The 18,661-nt window shown below is 35.0% G+C and overlaps 1 protein-coding gene across 1 annotated transcript in view; it reads right to left on the reverse strand.

The window, feature by feature from the left end:
- LOC124641304 (E3 ubiquitin-protein ligase MYLIP) overlaps positions 1 to 16,182 on the reverse strand; it is a 28,394-nt gene extending 12,212 nt beyond the window's left edge. Inside the window, exon 1 of the mRNA XM_047179354.1 lies at positions 15,835 to 16,182. Coding sequence (XP_047035310.1) covers positions 15,835 to 15,918 — 84 coding nt within the window. The 5' untranslated portion in view covers positions 15,919 to 16,182. The remainder of the gene's footprint in view (positions 1 to 15,834) is intronic.
- Positions 16,183 to 18,661: the final 2,479 nt, after the last annotated feature.

Here is an 18,661-nt window from a genome sequence, read left to right on the forward strand (position 1 = left end):
TTATGTCGGACCAAACGGCTGTATAAGGGGATCATATTTTTAGCATGAACAAAATCAATTTTAAATTCGTAATCAATGATTGTCACGAAAATGTTTTACTGATTTTTAACGCGCAAAAACGTAATCAACTCCAAACACGTGGTCATAAATGAGACTCAGTGTATGGTGTTTTCTAAATGCCAACAAGGGCATAGCCACAGCGTAAAATAAACTCTATATCAAGTAATTGAAGTGCAGAATGCTCAACTGCTGATACTAGACTCGGTTTACCAGTAAGCTGAGAGCCATATTAGATTATGACGTAATTTCCGAGCGTGGATTATAAAACGCAAGGGCAAGTGAAGTCTTGTAAGTAGAACTTAGTTTTTATCTTATGTTAGTGGTTTATGCAATACTACACAAAGGAGCAATGAGGAAGACCAAGCGTTCGTAAACAAAGCTATAAAGTGGACTATATTTAGAGGAGCTAGGCATAATTAGACGACTGCTAAGATTCGCGGTCCAAAGCACGACATTTTCGCTAAACCAGTTAATAGTTAAGTTCTGCAGGGCAATGAAGATAGAAATGGCAAAAGTATTGACATTTATTTAACTGTATGACTAGGTGTTCTTATTTTAGCCGCAACATAATAACTAAAAGTAGTTAAATACGCACAAACAGGGTCATTAGAAACACAATGTAATAAAACCTTGGACATTTCCACTTAGTGACTATATTTGAAGGAATTATTCACGAACTTTGTCCCTGCCACTAATATGTGTCGAATTATATTATGTGCAATGAAAATATTTATAAAACAATAAACAATGGCGGGAAATAAGACGGTTTGAATTGAATGCAATTAGCAACAAACGTGACGATGATTTGGTAAAAATAAAACTTGACTAAAAGATGTTCCTTTCTGTTGAAGACACTTAGAAATGCAAATTGCATGAGAACTGTTTCTTTTCAGCTTTCAAAATGAAAACCTTTGAATACTGCAGATTTTTATTAACTGAAAGAAAAGATAAGTTGTTGTATGCTCAGCTGCAAGCTGCTACGACGCAAAATATAGAACATAACTCCATGATTGATGTTATACTTATTTTCTGCGCAGAAAATATTTTTATTACACGTAGGCCGTAGGCTGTTATCAACATTTTCGAAAAACAACTTAATCCGTGCATTTGATAAGATGGTATTATTTCTTTTCTTTCATAAATAAGTTTTGCAATAACACCGATAGTTATCATTATCGGATTATTTACAATACTCAATAGTGATTATCAACATCATTAAAGTTAAGGTAGGTTTTAGCAACCCGCTACTTTTTGCCTAACTCCTGAAATCTGGGGATTTGGGAAGGCAGCTAATCTTCACAGGAATGCAAGAATAACATTAATCATATAATAATCCCAGTTTATTCGAATATCAACAGCGGCTAACACAAACAGTGTTTGTGTACCTGTGAAGTAATACTGCATATTGATAAAGTTAGGTCATGCATGGCGTCAGTAAATATTGATAACTCGCCTATAATGGACTGCCATTATGTAACTACCTAAGTGTACTCATGTAACTATAACATTTACTAACTGCGTTGCATCCGTTTCCAGACTTTTCAGACCAAGTTTTCGTGAGAGCAAATATTTGAACAGTCAAGAAACCATCCATCATGATGATGTATATATTTAAGAATTGAATCAACATTTACTGAAATACGTGTAGATGTAAACATAATGAACATTCACATAGATGAACCAAAACCAGAAAGGGTACAATCTAATGAATTCAATCATGATATTTGTAAAAATGTCATTGTAGAAAATGAAGTGACTAATGATGACTGCTAAATAGAAACTACTGAATCTATTGCTTTGATAAATAAACATATAAATCTGAATAAACGAGTTGGCAATAGCATTATGTCAATAGAACCTGATACAAAACAACAATTCTACATTGCGTAGCGATAGGGCGTGATCAATACACAAATACCAAGAACTGCGTGTTATTTCTGAACCAAACAGGTTGTGAAGGAAAAACAATATTAATATACACCTGAAGTAATTGTTACTTTCGATGCACTTTGATCACATTCACATCATACAAGATTGACTTTCCTGGGTTTGGTAAAGTTGGCTTTGTTAAGGTGACTGCTATAAACGTTGACGACTAAATTAAGATCTTTACGATGAATCGTGAGAAAGCTCACATCCTCAATTTTATGATTGCCAACGTTAATTTGATGGTTCAACTATCAAAGTACTAGGCAATACAATGCTATATCTAGACTCTCTAACAGCAGGAGAAATCTTCGCGTACTATCATTCAAAAGTACTGAACGTATTTTAATGATACTTTCACTTTACTGCACATGTACTGTATCACGTAATAGCTGAAGGGATATTGGATGGTTGCCATCTTTGCCGAAGCCGATATAAGCTGAATCACAGAGATTATGTTGAACTTTTATCTAGGAGCAAGACTTGATTTGACTTGACTTGAGGCCTGTGCCCAGCAGTGGGACGATAAAAAAAAGGCAGTAACAGTAACAGTAACAGACTTGATTTATCTTCCTTACAAGCCTATGTTTTTTGGACTTCTTTTCTATTAGTGACAAAATCAGCATTTAATATCCTAGCTTGTACATTAAAAATTCTTAACTTGTATTTACCCACTTCTAGTCTTTTGAACAATATTGACTTTTTCAATAATATACTGGATTTACAATACGACGCTTTATTAGCAAAACAAATTGCGCACACTACTTGATTTTCAATGTCAAAGGGTCACTTTTATACGTGGGTTGCATAACATTTTTAGCTATGATAAGCGTGCATTTGAAAACGGACGTGAACATGTGAAGAAAAACTATTGCATTGGCGCCAATATGTTTCCAGGTGAACATTTTATGACGTGTCTGGGCAATATTTTAGGCAATTAAATGGTGAAAGCCACTCTAGTCTAACTGTGAGAATGATTCAAGTCAGCCTTTAACAATTTGTAAGAAAACACATTTGGCACTCACTGTTATTCAATAGCCGTGTTATGTGAGACTCTTAGGATACGAGTTATTGACCCACATGGTAAAAAACCGTACAAGATAATAATCAAGTACATTGCCATACAATTGAGTAAATGTTCAGTTGAAACTGGGAATATTTGAAGATGGTTCTATATTTAGAAGACAATTGAAATTCTTTCCAACATTCAAGGAACTTGTGGCCAAAATTCTAGCTAGTAATCTAAAGCAAATATGTACTCAATATAAAGATACACATCGAGCCAGACCGTTTACCGACTTCACCTCAACATTTACTTAGTAATAAGCATAGATTACGCATTTTATAGCCGTCCTCAACAGCAAGCGTGTTTCGCGCGCAAAACAAGTCCGCCATCTTGAAGTCACCTATTCTATATTTATTTATTTATTTATTTATTTATTTATATTCAAATTATTACACCTGCCACCGGTTTGATACTGGCCACTTCCTATATTAAGTTGTATCGAAATATTATTCTATTTAAACCTGCTTGAATTAATTAGGAAGTGCAAATATAGACTTACTGCCTCGCAGAAAATGATAACAACAGAATGATAATTTAGAACCCACGCTCCACTTTCAAACATTTAAATTGGAAACAGTTATTTTTAATTGAAATAGATAGGTAGCCATTGTGTGCGAAATATTCACTTCGCTCAAGTTAGATCCCACCATCTTGAAAGCAAACAAGTGATATAAAAATCAAATAATTACGAGATAAGTTTTATCTCGTGTGCACTAAAATATGTGTTTCTTTGTTATACACAAAGATCTAAGCTTAATGTAAAAATAGACCAACATCATCCATTCAGCAATAAAACAAGATTGCTAGAATGGTCCTCGTTAAGGTCAAGTTATGTTTTTTATTTACCAACTTTGCATAAAGCTCCATAAACGTGCGTGATTAATTCTGCGTCGCTAATCCTCGGAATAAACAATTTAATATTGGAATGCGCAATAGTTTATCGTATTCGTAACTGCGCACTATTTCCAAAAAAATAGTGTGCACTCAATAAACCTAAAATATATCTTAATCCTTACATTTCTATTTATTTTCGCCGATACATAATCCGTCTATATGACGTCACAAGATAGAAGTTATCAATAAAACTCTGGTAGCAACGAGCGATAAAAGTGAATTTGCGAAAATTTTGCAAGCACGACCGATTACCGTTCAGATGTTTTATTAGACTTATCTATCATTAAATAAACTTTAGTTTCGCGTTTAGTTAAGATTGCAGCTTGCTGCGTAGTTTCATTTGCAGTTTTTTTTGCTTCCGTTTTAGAATAAGTTTTTTTTGTCTGCCAACCATTGTCCTGTCAATCGCGTACAGACAGACACATAAAAACTTTTTATTTAACATAATCCTTTCGAACTTACGTTACGCTACCTCTACGAGCCCCTCGCGGTCTAAAGTTCACTTTTTGAGTTTCACAACCGGTTTCTACGTCATCACTTGATAGATGAGACGGTATAAAAAACCGACAGATTTGTGAATCGGGTCAAAAATGCTCATGTTTTTTGATAGAGGTACCTTCTTCAGATAAGGATAATTAAAAAACTTAGAAAAATAGAGCAGATGCAGACAGTCATGGTTAGTTTCATTTGACACAAAAACTTCTCTGGACAAAGAATGTAGGTTGAGTGTGAGACATATTTAAAAGGAAATAAAGTAGGTTAGGATTGAAATACACTCGCTACTCTACTCGTGTGTTTACGTTCATTTCGTTAGATGTCAGAAAAACTATTTCTGAACAATTGCAGACCGAATCGTTTAGCTCCAATAAATATCAAACAAAGTATTCGTTTATGATCAAAAAACCTTTCATACGACCTACCGAGCATAACCTTGTACCGTATAATAAATGGAAGGTTAAAAAATCTGCCAGACCGGGCAACACCGAATAGGGAAAACTATTTTGGAATGGCGCCAAAATACAAATATTTTACAGTAACGCTGTCAGCAAAGTTTTATTTTTAAATTATGTTTCATTGATACGAAATGTTATCCACACCGCTGTTACTACGGCGAACATTGTTTAGCTAATAAATAAAGAAAATGAGTTAGTTCCGTTTACGAGAGCGTGTTTAAAGCCAGTCATCAAAGAACGGAAGGTATTTCGGAAGAGTCCTAATTACTTCAATGATATTTTATGCAATTGATGACATTGTTGAGCATAGCAAAGGACCATGAGTCAAATTGGGCTCATTGTCCAACAGAGTTATAGCATATGCCGTTGTGTAGGTTTTTGTTTATACTAAAATTGTTACTATGGGCACTACCTTCAATTCCATGGCAAAAAAAAAGATATGCACCTAAATAGGTTTACATATTACGTAGGTATACATTCTGGTTAACAGAAACGAAATGGGTCGAGATGCCATCGCTCAGTATTACTGCTCGTGTCTAACAGGTAGACGCTCAGTAGGAAGTTGTGCTCATATCATTTCAATAATATGGTATCTAGGGTGAGGCAGGCACTCACAATTTTATCCACCGGCAGGATATTTAGACGACATTATTATTGATATTGATTGAAATGTTAACAAAAATAATTTTAACTGTTAGCAGCTGTTTTATTTTTTATGTATACATTAAACCTGGAATTAAAACTAGTTAAAGGTGTTCAATAACAAAACCTACACTGCCATAACAGCACTACTTTTTGCAGAATATTAGTTTATTTATGGTCGGAGAAAAATATTTATAGCAAAATAACCCCATGGATTCTTCGCAAAAATGAGTTTAAATCTTTATATTTAGTGCTTTACAAGTATATTCAAAGTGGTCTCATCTCTGTTGGTGGGTGAGCCCAGGCTTCATACATTTTTGCCCATGGTCCTTTAGATTTTAAAAACAGTGAACTACTCAAAGAGGTAACGACGAGAGAAAACGATTATTCCAATTCTATTGACCTCAAATTCCCAGAATCCGCAACACCTCCATTAATTTTATTACATTCGCTTCATAAAGCATCGATGTCTAAACATTTTTCCTCGTGCGAAAGGCAAATAAACTGACAGCGGATCTCTCAAGTTCAATCGCTGAGTTTACCCGAATGTTTGGAGTTGTTCCAACGGAACACGCGGCCCGAGCGTGCTCACACGAGGGATCTCCCACAACATTGTACTTTACTCTCATGTTGTTCCTGAAAATCAGCACAAGGTTCTGAATGACTGGCTTGTGCAAATAGACTACACTAAAGAATTATGTCACTACGCAGAAGACGATTTAAAATTTGGCATATGTCTATATGATCAAATCTAATTCTGAAACTAATTTGTTTTCGGCATTCAAAAATACAAACATATCGCAGATTCTTTTTAACCGACTTCCCAAAAAGGAGGAGGTTATCAATTCTGGCATAGTAAAATGCATCAGTAAAGAGCATTGCATTGCCAATGCGTGTTGCAATAAGACCAACACATAGTATTTAGCAATCCAGCAGCAAAATACTTCCATTTCAAGTCAAGAATTTAAAAAGGAGAATCGATAACCAGATGAATCTAGTAAACTATTAGAGTTAAAATTGTCAGAAATCTTCTAAGCATTGTTAATTACAACTACAACTACGACTTTGAAAAACACCGATGGTCAAACACTATTTGTTAAGGATTTTTCCGAAAAGTCTGTGTGAAAATCTATTGTAACGTCATTACGTTTATTGCTACTGTACTCTGACAGACGCTGAAAAACTGTGCAGACGTCATTAGCGTAATGAGTGTCTAATTTTAAAGCACGTGACGCTTCTCTAGAAGAAAGTTGGGCGTGTCTAGCACTTGCGCACTAATTGGTTCCATCATCATTAGCGAGCCTTTGAAGTTGTTTAGAAATATGTCCTTATGATCCTTCAAAATTCAAAGAATCGACATTGCTATTATTTATTTTACATACATAAATATGAATTCCAAGCAGAACTGTTTATAAATTACTCATTATAGTCTTGCGTGTCTAACTTCTAGTTTGCCAAAACACTTCGTGTGACTTGGGGCAGCGATTTAACGATACCACAACACCATTATTTTAATTATGGTAATTGAGAGGGAGAATTTGCTTTGTAATGTTCTAGGAAACGATTTCAATACGTTTTGTATCATGATGTAGTTATTTGAACTATTGCCTTGAAGTATTTATCATTTGGCAGCAGAGCAAAAGGGGTGACTGTCTTGGAAATGTCCCACAAACTCATAAGACGAAAGAGGATCATTTAAGCTATAATTTGGCGACAAATGTCTCCTATTGAGTATACTATATACCGGTAGACAAATACAATTACACGTTGACTGGTTTGTTGCCCAAATATTTAAACAGTCGAGTTCAAGTGGTCGACCTACTTGCTAGCGATCACGTTGCCTTCTGAACTTTTCCAATGAGGTTGTAACATTACTTTGTGTTTAATTGCTGAAATAAAATGCAGCTACTTTATAGATACCGTGCGTCATACATAAGTAAGTGTTGGAAAATTCTTTCTTGCATTAAATTGTTCACGCTGTTATTGTATGATGGTTGATTGAAACAATTTGGATCACATATGAGAATTTGCCAAATTGATACTTAAATTAGCTATGCGAAATAATATCCGCTTTTATATCGTCTCAAATGTTGAAGTGTTTATTTCTTGACACTTCTAGATACAATTGTGTAAAACCAGTTCATAGAAAAGGCCATACAAGTAAAATCTGAACAATAGTGGTCGCAGTGCAGCGCCTAGCGTAACGCCAGTATATAGCTTCGGTAGTACGCAGTGATGATCACGTATGCAATCCCCGCTAGTACCGGTTAGCCCACGGACGCTGCCGAGGTGGAGAATGCACGCGAGCACCACGTGCTCACACCAACGTAACGTAATATTATGTACACAAAACATTATCAAAAGCTCTCGTCAAATCTTCACAAATTGCTTCTAGAACATTTTTGACCGAGTTATCGCTAATTCCATCACTCCATATTTCAGTGATAAATGAGTTCGTTGAACATGTTTTTTTTTCTAAATATTACGATAACCTATCAGATGGGACCTTTGCCCTTGTAAGTGATGGTGATGACTTTAAAATGACTTTGTAATTACATGCATACTGAAGCGAGGTCCGGTTTTTATCAGGAGTGCCAGCAAATGAACGATTATATTATTGATACGATGATTAAGTACCTTTGTACCAAGTGATAATGATCGGATTAGCTGTTAATGTGGGCTGCAATAAATTACGGTTTTAATGCTAGTATCCAGGCAGATATAAGTCGTGAATAAATTAGTTGTTTAGTGGATAAGACGGGCTTATCTTGGGAATGATCGCAGTAATCATATGAATGGGATTACTTTCATTTTACATGCATGAGAACTTGAATTATTTCGGTGTATTTAAATAATTACTTTGTAATTTAAGAAAATTATAAATAGCCGTAATCTAACGAATGCATGGAAAACAAACGCCGAGTAGATTCCGGCAGAACCTGCTCATAGACGCAGGTTTGAATAATGTTTATAAAATGAAGTGACCACATCTAAATTGCAATAACTTTTGAAGGTTACCAATATAACTACGCCGTTAGCTTAACCCACCATATGATATCCAAAACCGGTTATAAAATACAGAATGATTTACTCTTAAAATAGTAATAGAAGAAGAGAGGTAGACTGCAAATAAATGCAGCAATATGTTTCCAACAATATTCAAATATTATTTACGGTTTCTATAATAACCATGACAGATAAAAAAAGATACAATAGGTAGTCACAATCATGGAAAATGAATGTTTTTTAAGGTCAAACTGATATTTCAGTCGAATCTATCATAGTCACGGTACATATTTTGATAATAAAAGTTATACATGACTCATGAATGACTGTAAAGTATGGCTAATGTTTCATACGTTTAGTTGCTGATTTATTCAACTTTTTACATCGATAAGGACATTTTTGCTGGTACATGTGTTCGTTTATCACTCAATATATCTTACGCAATATAATGGTGTGTCTTGCTTAACAACGGGAATTATCGGAAATTAGGTGACGTGCTGATAATTATTAAAAAAAGCATTATCTTTCAGAGTCATGGCAACTGCGATATCCTTTTGCTCTCCGGTATCTCTTTTAGTAAATGTTATCAAAAACTTGTAATGATCGATATAAAAAAGTTCATTTACATCACTCCTGTGGTCATTATCTGCAAGGAGATTATAAGCTAAATTGTGAATAATCTTCGGAAGTGAGGTTATCTCGGGTTACCATTAATTGTTTCATGTTTAGTGACGTTTATCATCTGTCAGTTACTTTGTAATTATCAATAAAGCATTAATACGCCAATATTTTATATTAACAGCAGTTTTGTTTAGAAATGATAAATTTATAGACATATATTGTAGGAATAATGTTAAAGTACTAATAAGTGCGATCATTAAAAACATGTTTTGATGACATTAATGTGCCTGTTATTACTGTAATGTAATGCATTGTTATTTTCAATGTAAATGTTTGCTCTATGCTTATAATGTTACTATAATTGGTAAAATCCAGTAACTGTCACGGGTTGTTATTTTCATTTCATATAGGTGTTCATGTCAATTTATCATTATAGGAAACTACGTATGATAATGTATAATTAATCGAACTCGGAGGACTTTGACCAGGAATTGTTAAAACCAAGTCAAGCGCGTCATCAGATTTCTTGAGAATTTATCGGCCCTTCAGAAATCCCACGCGATATTTCCTTTTAAGCAGCTTATTCTTTTATCTTTACATTTAAGTTTTAAAGTATTAAGTAATGACGTATTTTAAAATTTGATTGATGATAAAACCACACCCACTTCACCTATTGCGATGATACATGTCCGATTTGGAACAAATAATATGATAAAAATCGTACGATTCTTCTAATCCGCTAACATAACAGATTTGGATTAATTTCGGAATTGCGTATGTACTTGGTGCGCACCAAAATTCCTAGTATATCTCTAAAATGAAAATTAAGATTGATAGATTTGTAATCCTTATCGTAGGACTCTGCCATATCAATTGTAGACCCATTACAATCTATCCAAATGTGATTATAAATGGATATTGAACTTGCTGATACCAACATGACTTTCAAATTGCTTACGTAAAAATCTGACATTTAAGTCTGATCATCGCAGCTTCGGATCTTGAATAAGACGATTAAATAATAAATTGACAAGTGGCTACATAAACGTTTTATTAATTAAAGTTAACGAGAATGCCGAAATCCTAAATCTCAAACCATTCCACTTCAATCATAACATCATTGTTAGATTCATGGTCACTATCTACTTTGCCATAAGGTTCAAAATCACGTGCATTATTTCCATTACCATCCAGCATAGTACTTGGTGCTCGGATTCCTGCACTTATTAATTCTAAACCAGGTAATTACCGTACAACTGGTGCACGCTGCAGCGCCGTGATTGCGAACCTTGGCTCACATTGCCATTATCTTCGCACACTCAAGCGACCTTATTACCTACCGGTGCTACCGTTCTATCAGCTCTGACGTAGCTTAGAGCTTCTTGCACTTCTTTTGTTTCAATATCTATATTAGGATTTTCTTTTATCTTTATTAAATTATCCGGGTTTCCCGGATTTATGTTAATCAGCATTTTATTTGCTTCTGTCACATTTTTTGTATATATGCTTTTTTGTTTGTTCTGAATACTGATGTTGTCTGTTTAAAATTAATAACATCCCTGACACGATATTCATGATTGTAAAATATGTGTCTGCTTTCGTCGAGGTTAAATACTCTTTGTTATCCGCAGATGCATGTGGATCAAATTATGTATCATTTATCCTTGTAACATCTGGAGTCTGTCTGAACAGAGCATTATCATTGTAAATAGATACCAACACATGCAGCATGTGCTGCAGTTCATAAGAATAAAAATAACTCACTTTTAACCTAACTGTCATACAGTCTAATTGGTTACTATGAAATAATGCAATGACGAGCAATACTGTAAAAAGCTGTATCGTTAATTATGACCTAAGTTTTTCTAAGAATTCACGTCACAGATCCATAGGATAAAAACCAGAATGTCATCATGTACTCGATAGTAATCGTCATTCGGAATATTTGTGGTTATCATAACGCCCTTTGTACTAATGCTGTGATTACACATATTTCTCACACGTGGAGCATGCGGGCTTCCGTGTGGCTATCTCAATTCCTCGTTGTGACATATTCGTACATTGTAAATATAGCTCCCTTTTTCGCATTCCCTCTTTGTATGGCTACGTTGTTATTTTCTATTGAATTCATTGCTACTTGTCCTCCAACAGGGCCTAAGCATGCGCAGATTATAAAGCTGTACTTATTAGGATAGTTATATCGCTCACTTTGTATTGTATTCCATTGAATTGAAAGTCACGGCAGACACCTGACTGAGGAGCATTGTTTCGGAGCAATTAATCAAACCTTTTTGGTCGAACAAAGATACGCGTAAGTAATCATTAAATTGTGAGCCATATATGGAAGCTTAATAGAGAGCATAAGGATGCTACATTTCGGTTTACACATTCTAGAAATATCCAAAAAGACAAAATCTCCTTCGTAAAACAAGATTGGTAGCTTACGAAAGCAGTTTTTACGTATACAAGTGAAAGCATGCTTCGACAACAAGGAACAGTAATAATATCAGACGAACAGTGTTTATTGTTAGCTATAGGGGGATAGCAATAACATCACTAGGGAAACATAAACTGCTCGAAGGATATTGTGACAAACAATGAGACTTACACAACGGAGGCCGTTGGTGACGTCACGGTGCAGAGTCCACCGAACTAATTGGAAAGTTCAACATTGGAAGCAAAACATTTGAGCCAACTATTTGGACTAAATTGCTGGTCGAAATTAGTCGCTATGGCTAAATAGGCCAATTTGCGTTATGGTGAGGACGGTGCAAAATTTCGCAATGTTTTCTCACCATTGTAGGTCAAAAAAGTTATTGATATTTCGTTAATGGCTTGCACGTCAATTAATAGATAAGCTTAGGAAAGTAGAACGCTAGTTTTCCAGTCATCGCTTTTAAAACATTGCGAAAGACCAAAATTTTGCCGCAAACAAAAACTATTTATCATTGATATCGAATTACTGTTAAGTTTTTGATGATATTTTAATTGGGCAATATTCGAAAACATGCGTTTTTATCGCGTTGTTGTGCAATAGCATAATTATAAAAAAAAAAAAAAAAACATGCGCCAACTTATCTGTTTTGGAGACTATTTTGAATTTGGGTTTAGGCCATTTTTTTGGATGTCAAGACCTGATAAGCTTCGTCACGGCCATTTTTTTTGGTTTTTGAGACATGCGCGACTTTGTTTGGATTTTATATGAACAGAATAAGCTCAAAACATCCTATTTTATCTTTTTGCATTACCTTGAAATGCCCTCTATTATAATGTCGAAAAAATGGTGTTCTATTTAGCAATAATAAGTCACTTTGGGGATTTTGGAATTAAGATATGGTTGCTATGCTATATGCTATGTTTCAGGTTTAATAACTAGTTTCAAATCGTTAATCCCTTCTGCATCCTTCGTAGTATTTTAAAAATAACCGAATGATCCAATTAACCTCTTTAGTGAGTAATAAAGCAACCACGTGGTGAGACAAAGTTAAATATAACTGTTGGAGTTTGTACCCGATGTTTCTGTTACAGTTCTTTTCATGCTTCAGCCAGTTACTCTCTTTGTGACTAAAGAAATAGAGTTCAGTTCAGTGTGTCGGGATTTTTGTTGAAAATGAAATTGAACTGTTTTGAAATTGTTCATTGGTCTCGTAATTCACTGTGATTCACATATCATTGGATTGTATCGACCACATTCTGTATTGACGATTATTTCCCATCGATTGAAGTAAAAACCCCAATACAAGTAGGTACCCAATATGATGTAGTGTGTCCACCGTTTTCAGTTATTTGATCTGGTGCAATTGACCTATGGTCTGGACAATTTACACACACAATACCCTCTACATTAATAGTCCAAAGGTTTACAGATTAAATTCAACTATAAAAGCTGGATCTAATTCGTCACGTGAAAAGTTAGGAGGTCGCACTGAAAAGTGATTCTTATCTGGATGGTGTACGGTTGAAAATGGGTTTTCAGGTTGTAATCATGCTTCGTGCACGTGCCCATGCGCACGGTAGAGAGTTCACAGCTGTTGGTCGTGGTGGACTTTGGACCGAGGCACAATCACCGGTGTTACTGCGTGAATAACGTGTAACGACTCACTGGGTTTGTTTGGAGATATTTGATTGAGTCATCAATGGTTTATCTGCCTTGTAGTATCAACGTTAAAGACTCTTTTAACGTTCAGCCTTATTTATAGACTTACGCCCTTTTTGTTGATATTGCTAATCTGCAGTGATTCTTTCGTCATGTTTATAAAATCTAGGAAATTGCATAAATTGAACTATCTCCGTGCTATATCTTGATTATCAAGGATGTGTGTTAATTATGGTTACAGAAGGCCAGTTTTATGATTATGATTTAATAAACCAAAGTTATATAGCTTCCTATTACGATTCAAGTATTTACCTAGGTATGGGACTTACCTACCGCACCGTCGAGATGAGTGTGTGAGTTATACTTATCTCTACAAGGAAATCTTTAGTGCTAAATCTGGTTTCAATTTATAGGGAAGCTGATGACGTCAGTTAGACAGTAGATCGGCACTTATTTCCTAGTTGAGTTCCCTAATGAGTGTAATGGATTGATGACGTACAACTTATACTAGATTTTTTGTAGGTATTGCGTAAAATTGTGGGTCAGTGCTCTTCAATCCTCTTTATTTATAAGTATGAGTAATTTCTTACGTGACAAGGCTCACGACTATAACTACAGACAAATGTAGTAGGTAGATACTATTTATACACAAGTATCTATACCTAGTATTATTTAAGATTTATAACAGTTTTATTAGCACGGCCTTAGCAAATAATCGCTGTATCAATAGTTATCGCGATTTTTTTGGATTTACGTCCAAGAATCTAAATTGCAAATGATTCAATTTATCATGGAGTCGTAAATTGAATTCGGTAATAATGACTGGCTAGATAGTGGAAGTACCAAGCTAGGTAAGTTATAATAATAAGTTACACCATTAGGTACAGTATAGATAAGAAATAATGCTTAATTTTGGGATGACATAATGCCATAGAGGTAAGTACCAAGATCATTTTAACCTTTTTGCTACTAACGAGTTTTTTTTGTAGTCTTCAACTCGACTATGGACAAAAGACAAACATAGGACCCTGCTTCTTACAGTTCTAACTTAGAAATTAAATTAGATAATGCAATAGTTAGTAACTGTTACAAGTCAGTTTTGGCTTGTTGCTATGGTCTAACTATTACGACATTTTGCAATATTTCCTACATTCGTTCTGAATGAATAGTTTTAGACATAAGGAAATTCTGTATATGTGTGTTTGGAATAGGTATTCTGAATTCAAAATTCATCAAATGCCTGGAAAACAGCCAATGAGAGAAACGACCTGAAATCTGTGGCGCCAAAACAAATATTTGAAAAAGTGATCATATCATCATATTTTTGACTTTTCTACAAACCATGACCACGTTAAGGCGAGGAAGTGGTCAACAATAATTCCATAACCGGCACGCGCATCTAAGGCGCCAAAAGGGGTCGGAGCGTCTGAGCGGGGCGAGGATAACAATACGAGCGCTAGCTTATAACTAAAAGTCGTAAGCGACAAAATGGTTTTGTAATTTTAATATTTAGAAATGATAATTTAATAAAAATTCCTACTACCATTTTAAAGAGTATGTATATACTCAACTACTAAAAAAGTTAAGAGGCTTAAATCGGTCCCGTTTGCCCATAATATGTGAATCTCTTTTTAAAAAGAGGTATGTTTGATATATTTTTCTCTGTTATAAAAGTTACCTAATCATGTTTCTACAACTAACAAAATAAGGCTTATATCATGAACTTTCAGGTAACCAAGTTGTATTTTGATCCGTTTTGTATTTACTGAGAAAAATTGACATCCTTGGCGCCAAAAATTCCAATTCGTCCTCTTAACACGTTTTTACAATCGCTATAACGATATAAATATAAGAATAAAACGTTTCAAGCATTTCACTATCACGAAGGTAAAACGTGTAGAATGCCACTAGCCGGGTCCAAAGTCCGTAAAGGTAAACTGACGTTGCCGTCACCGCGTAACGTGTATCGAACAATGCTTTTGTTAAAATATAAACGATGAAATACTAAACCGATGATATGCTTCAGTAATACACCTTGGAATTCAATAAATATCATCCATATGTTAAAACAATATTGTTTCTTTAATTCTGTGTCCGCGAAACACATTCACACTTTGTTCTTTTTTCGAATTTGGCGTTGTTGAGTTAATATTTCGTTAATTAATGTTATGTCCCTGCTTATAATTTGTAGTTAAGTTAGTAAAAGCATTTGTTTACATTTGTTAAACACCGATATTCTGTAAAATAAACACCTTAAAGTTCATCCTCCGAGCCTTTTTCCCAATCATGTTGGGGTCGGCTTCCAGTCTAACCGGATTCAGCTGAGTACCAGTGCTTTACAAGAAGCGACTGCCTATCTGACCTCCTCAACCCAGTTACCCGGGCAACCCGATACCCCTTGGTTAGACTGGTGTCAGACTTACTGGCTTCTGACTACCCGTAACGACTGCCAAGGATGTTCACTGACAGCCGGGACCTACAGTTTAACGTGCCATCCGAAACACAGTCCATGGTGTCACCTTACCTTAAAGTTAATAGAATTATAAGAAGTAATAGTTGAGCGTTCTTACCTTTTCAAGGCAGTCCTGTCCAATAGCATTGGGTTCAACTTTGACTTCCAAAATCACAGAATTGGGCTGGCTAACTAACCACATTTTGTCAAAAATTTTGAAAGAATTCAGTGAAAATAGACTTTAAAAAGGAGGTCGAGTGGTTTAACGTTATTTAATTCCGCGTTATAACACTTGTCCAACAATGTTTATCTCACTCGCGTAAAGAATTTATTTAAAAAAGTCTTTCTTAATTCGCTCTGCGCAATGTTTATCGCGTATTCTTTGTGGAAGTAAAACTGTGAATACTTCCAGACGACGGCCATACTACGTTAAGTTTGCCTCCGAAATGATAAAGAAAACAGTGACGTTACGTTCGCGGGGGGCGCGGACTCTGTACTTTGGCGCTCCTCTGAGTACACAGCTCGTGTTTATTTATAATCCATCGCCGTTCGACAGTTAAACAATACAATTCTGCGTCGGAAGAAACCATCGATGTACAGTATCCAATGCGATTGTGCTCACACTCCGATGATTTGTACTCGCACTGAGTTGATGTTTTGTTTCGTTCGAACGCTGGATAAGGAAAGAGATAGCGCTATCGACGTAGCCCTCAACTTGTTATTGACACGAATTTCTTCATTGTTGTTTTCAGTTTATCTTTGTTTTAGTATTAATTTAAAGATTATACCGACACAGAGGTAATTAAATGGTTAATTAATTGATTTCTTCCTAATTTGAAAGTTATTTGCTACCTTCAATAATGGCATTATAAACCTTTCTCAAACGTTGATAAGTTGAACACAACTTTAATGTTCGTACGTATTTACGAAAAGTTATTATTTGATTAAGTGTGATTAAGATAATGAGATTAAATTATGAAACAATGCAACATCCATAAAACAGCTATATCCCTTTATTATTTACAGAAAAGGAGAACTACCTAATTTGAATTTACCGCAAAACATTGACAGCCATCGAGCTTAGAATTATAAGGAGACGCCGTGTTGTTATTGACGTATCTATAGCTATATAAATATGGGCGAAATATGAAACAAACTATGCAACATAGTTCTCTCTCACTCTTTCTAAGCAGATAATTATATTTGAAAACAGGGACAACAATATTTTTGTGGTTGCGTGAAATGGTGACATTTACTTTTGATATCCTCCTGTTTGTAGGTGCGTGCCATATCTGGTACATATGTCATGGTAGTTGTGCTGTCAAATAGGTGCTCTTCGTGACTTATTTTTGCTATTTTATAGAAAATCACTCGTGTTTACTTTTAAGACTTTACTATTTCAATAGTGAATTTATCAACGAGTATGCCTACGTGTTGTATCGTGAAGTGTGGTGCAAGTAAGCACAAAAATCAAGCTGGATTGTCTTTACACAGGTTAGTAACCAGTTTTTGCTAGATTCTACATAAACTAATTCACATTGGATAAAAAATATGTTACGGAACTTGAATTGATGGTGAAAGTACTAATATTTAAGTTTATTTCTGTATAAAAAGCTATATTTAGAAATAAATGTTGTTTACAATAACATGTCATATTGGCATAGTGCTGTACAGTTGTCATAACTGTATCGATATAATATCCACTTTTATAATTCAGCTTTTACTAATTTTAACAACAGAAGTTACTGTTCCTAAGACACTGAGCCCTCAGAGTTGTGTATTATGTTGAATAGAACATCTCTATTTTGTTATTTACTTAAGTACTATCTTTTCATCGCGGTATTACTCGCGTTCCGATGGATCTAATTCCGTACCCGAACAGTAATAGCCTATGCCCACCGGGTAAAGTGTAGCTTTCAAATCGGTCAACTTGTTTCGGAGCCTATTCAATCCAAACAAATAATCAAAGTATAGATAAGTTCAAGTTTTGATGTACTTTAATTAAAAAAAAAACATTTTTTGCAGGTTTCCTATACGAAATGATTTAAGGACAAAATGGTTAGAAGCTATTGGTGAGGAAAATATTAATCCCAGACATAAATATTGGTATGTCTGTTCGCTTCACTTTGAAGATAGTTGTTTTAATAGAACACTGGATATCTTAAGATTACGTGACAACTCTGTTCCCACATTATTTTTGGTAAGTCTTAAGATAGTTTTTTTTTTGTTAGACAAATCCTATGTAATTACATTATTAGTACAGTATATCTCTCCGTTCAATCGTTATTAAAGGAATATTCTTTTTTTCAGACACCCAAAGAATCCCCCCAGGAGTCGTTGAATAGTTTGAAAACGATTGTAAATTATTGTATTTTTTTTAAGAGAGTATCTACTTATGGCGTTTCTTGCGGATTCTTCTTCATAAGACCGAATCTTTGGCACCCTGCAACTAGTCTGACGTGAAAGAACTTTCATAGGGCTATTTGAAATAATAAATAATTACTTTGCCTGTGTTTTTTTTTTTTCAAAGGTATCACCCTACTGAAATGACTCCTCCCATTTGGTTGATGTTGTTGAGGTTATTAGTATCAGTGAAGTTAATGTGATAGTTAGTTCTATGACGAAGAAATTATTTATACTCGGTTATTTTTATGCACCCAGTAAGACCCGTACGTACTTCTAACTAGAATACAATATCGATATTTGTTGAATCCGGTAGCGGTACAACCCTAGTAATGGCAGCCATTTTAGTTACTACTGCAGACTGTAGGTCTGCAGGTTTTCCTGCCGGGGCTGCGGGTTGTTCGAAAGAGATACCGCGGCCCTGGTACATAAAAGGCCTATGACGGAACACGACGATTTTAGTCAGTAAGAGTCTGACACTCCCTCACCGCTGCTAACCCACAGCGGGAGGGGTCATTTGATGATTTTACGTCGATAAAAAA

Source organism: Helicoverpa zea, chromosome 22, assembly GCF_022581195.2.
Source record: "Helicoverpa zea isolate HzStark_Cry1AcR chromosome 22, ilHelZeax1.1, whole genome shotgun sequence".
Taxonomy (NCBI): Eukaryota; Metazoa; Arthropoda; class Insecta; order Lepidoptera; family Noctuidae; genus Helicoverpa; species Helicoverpa zea.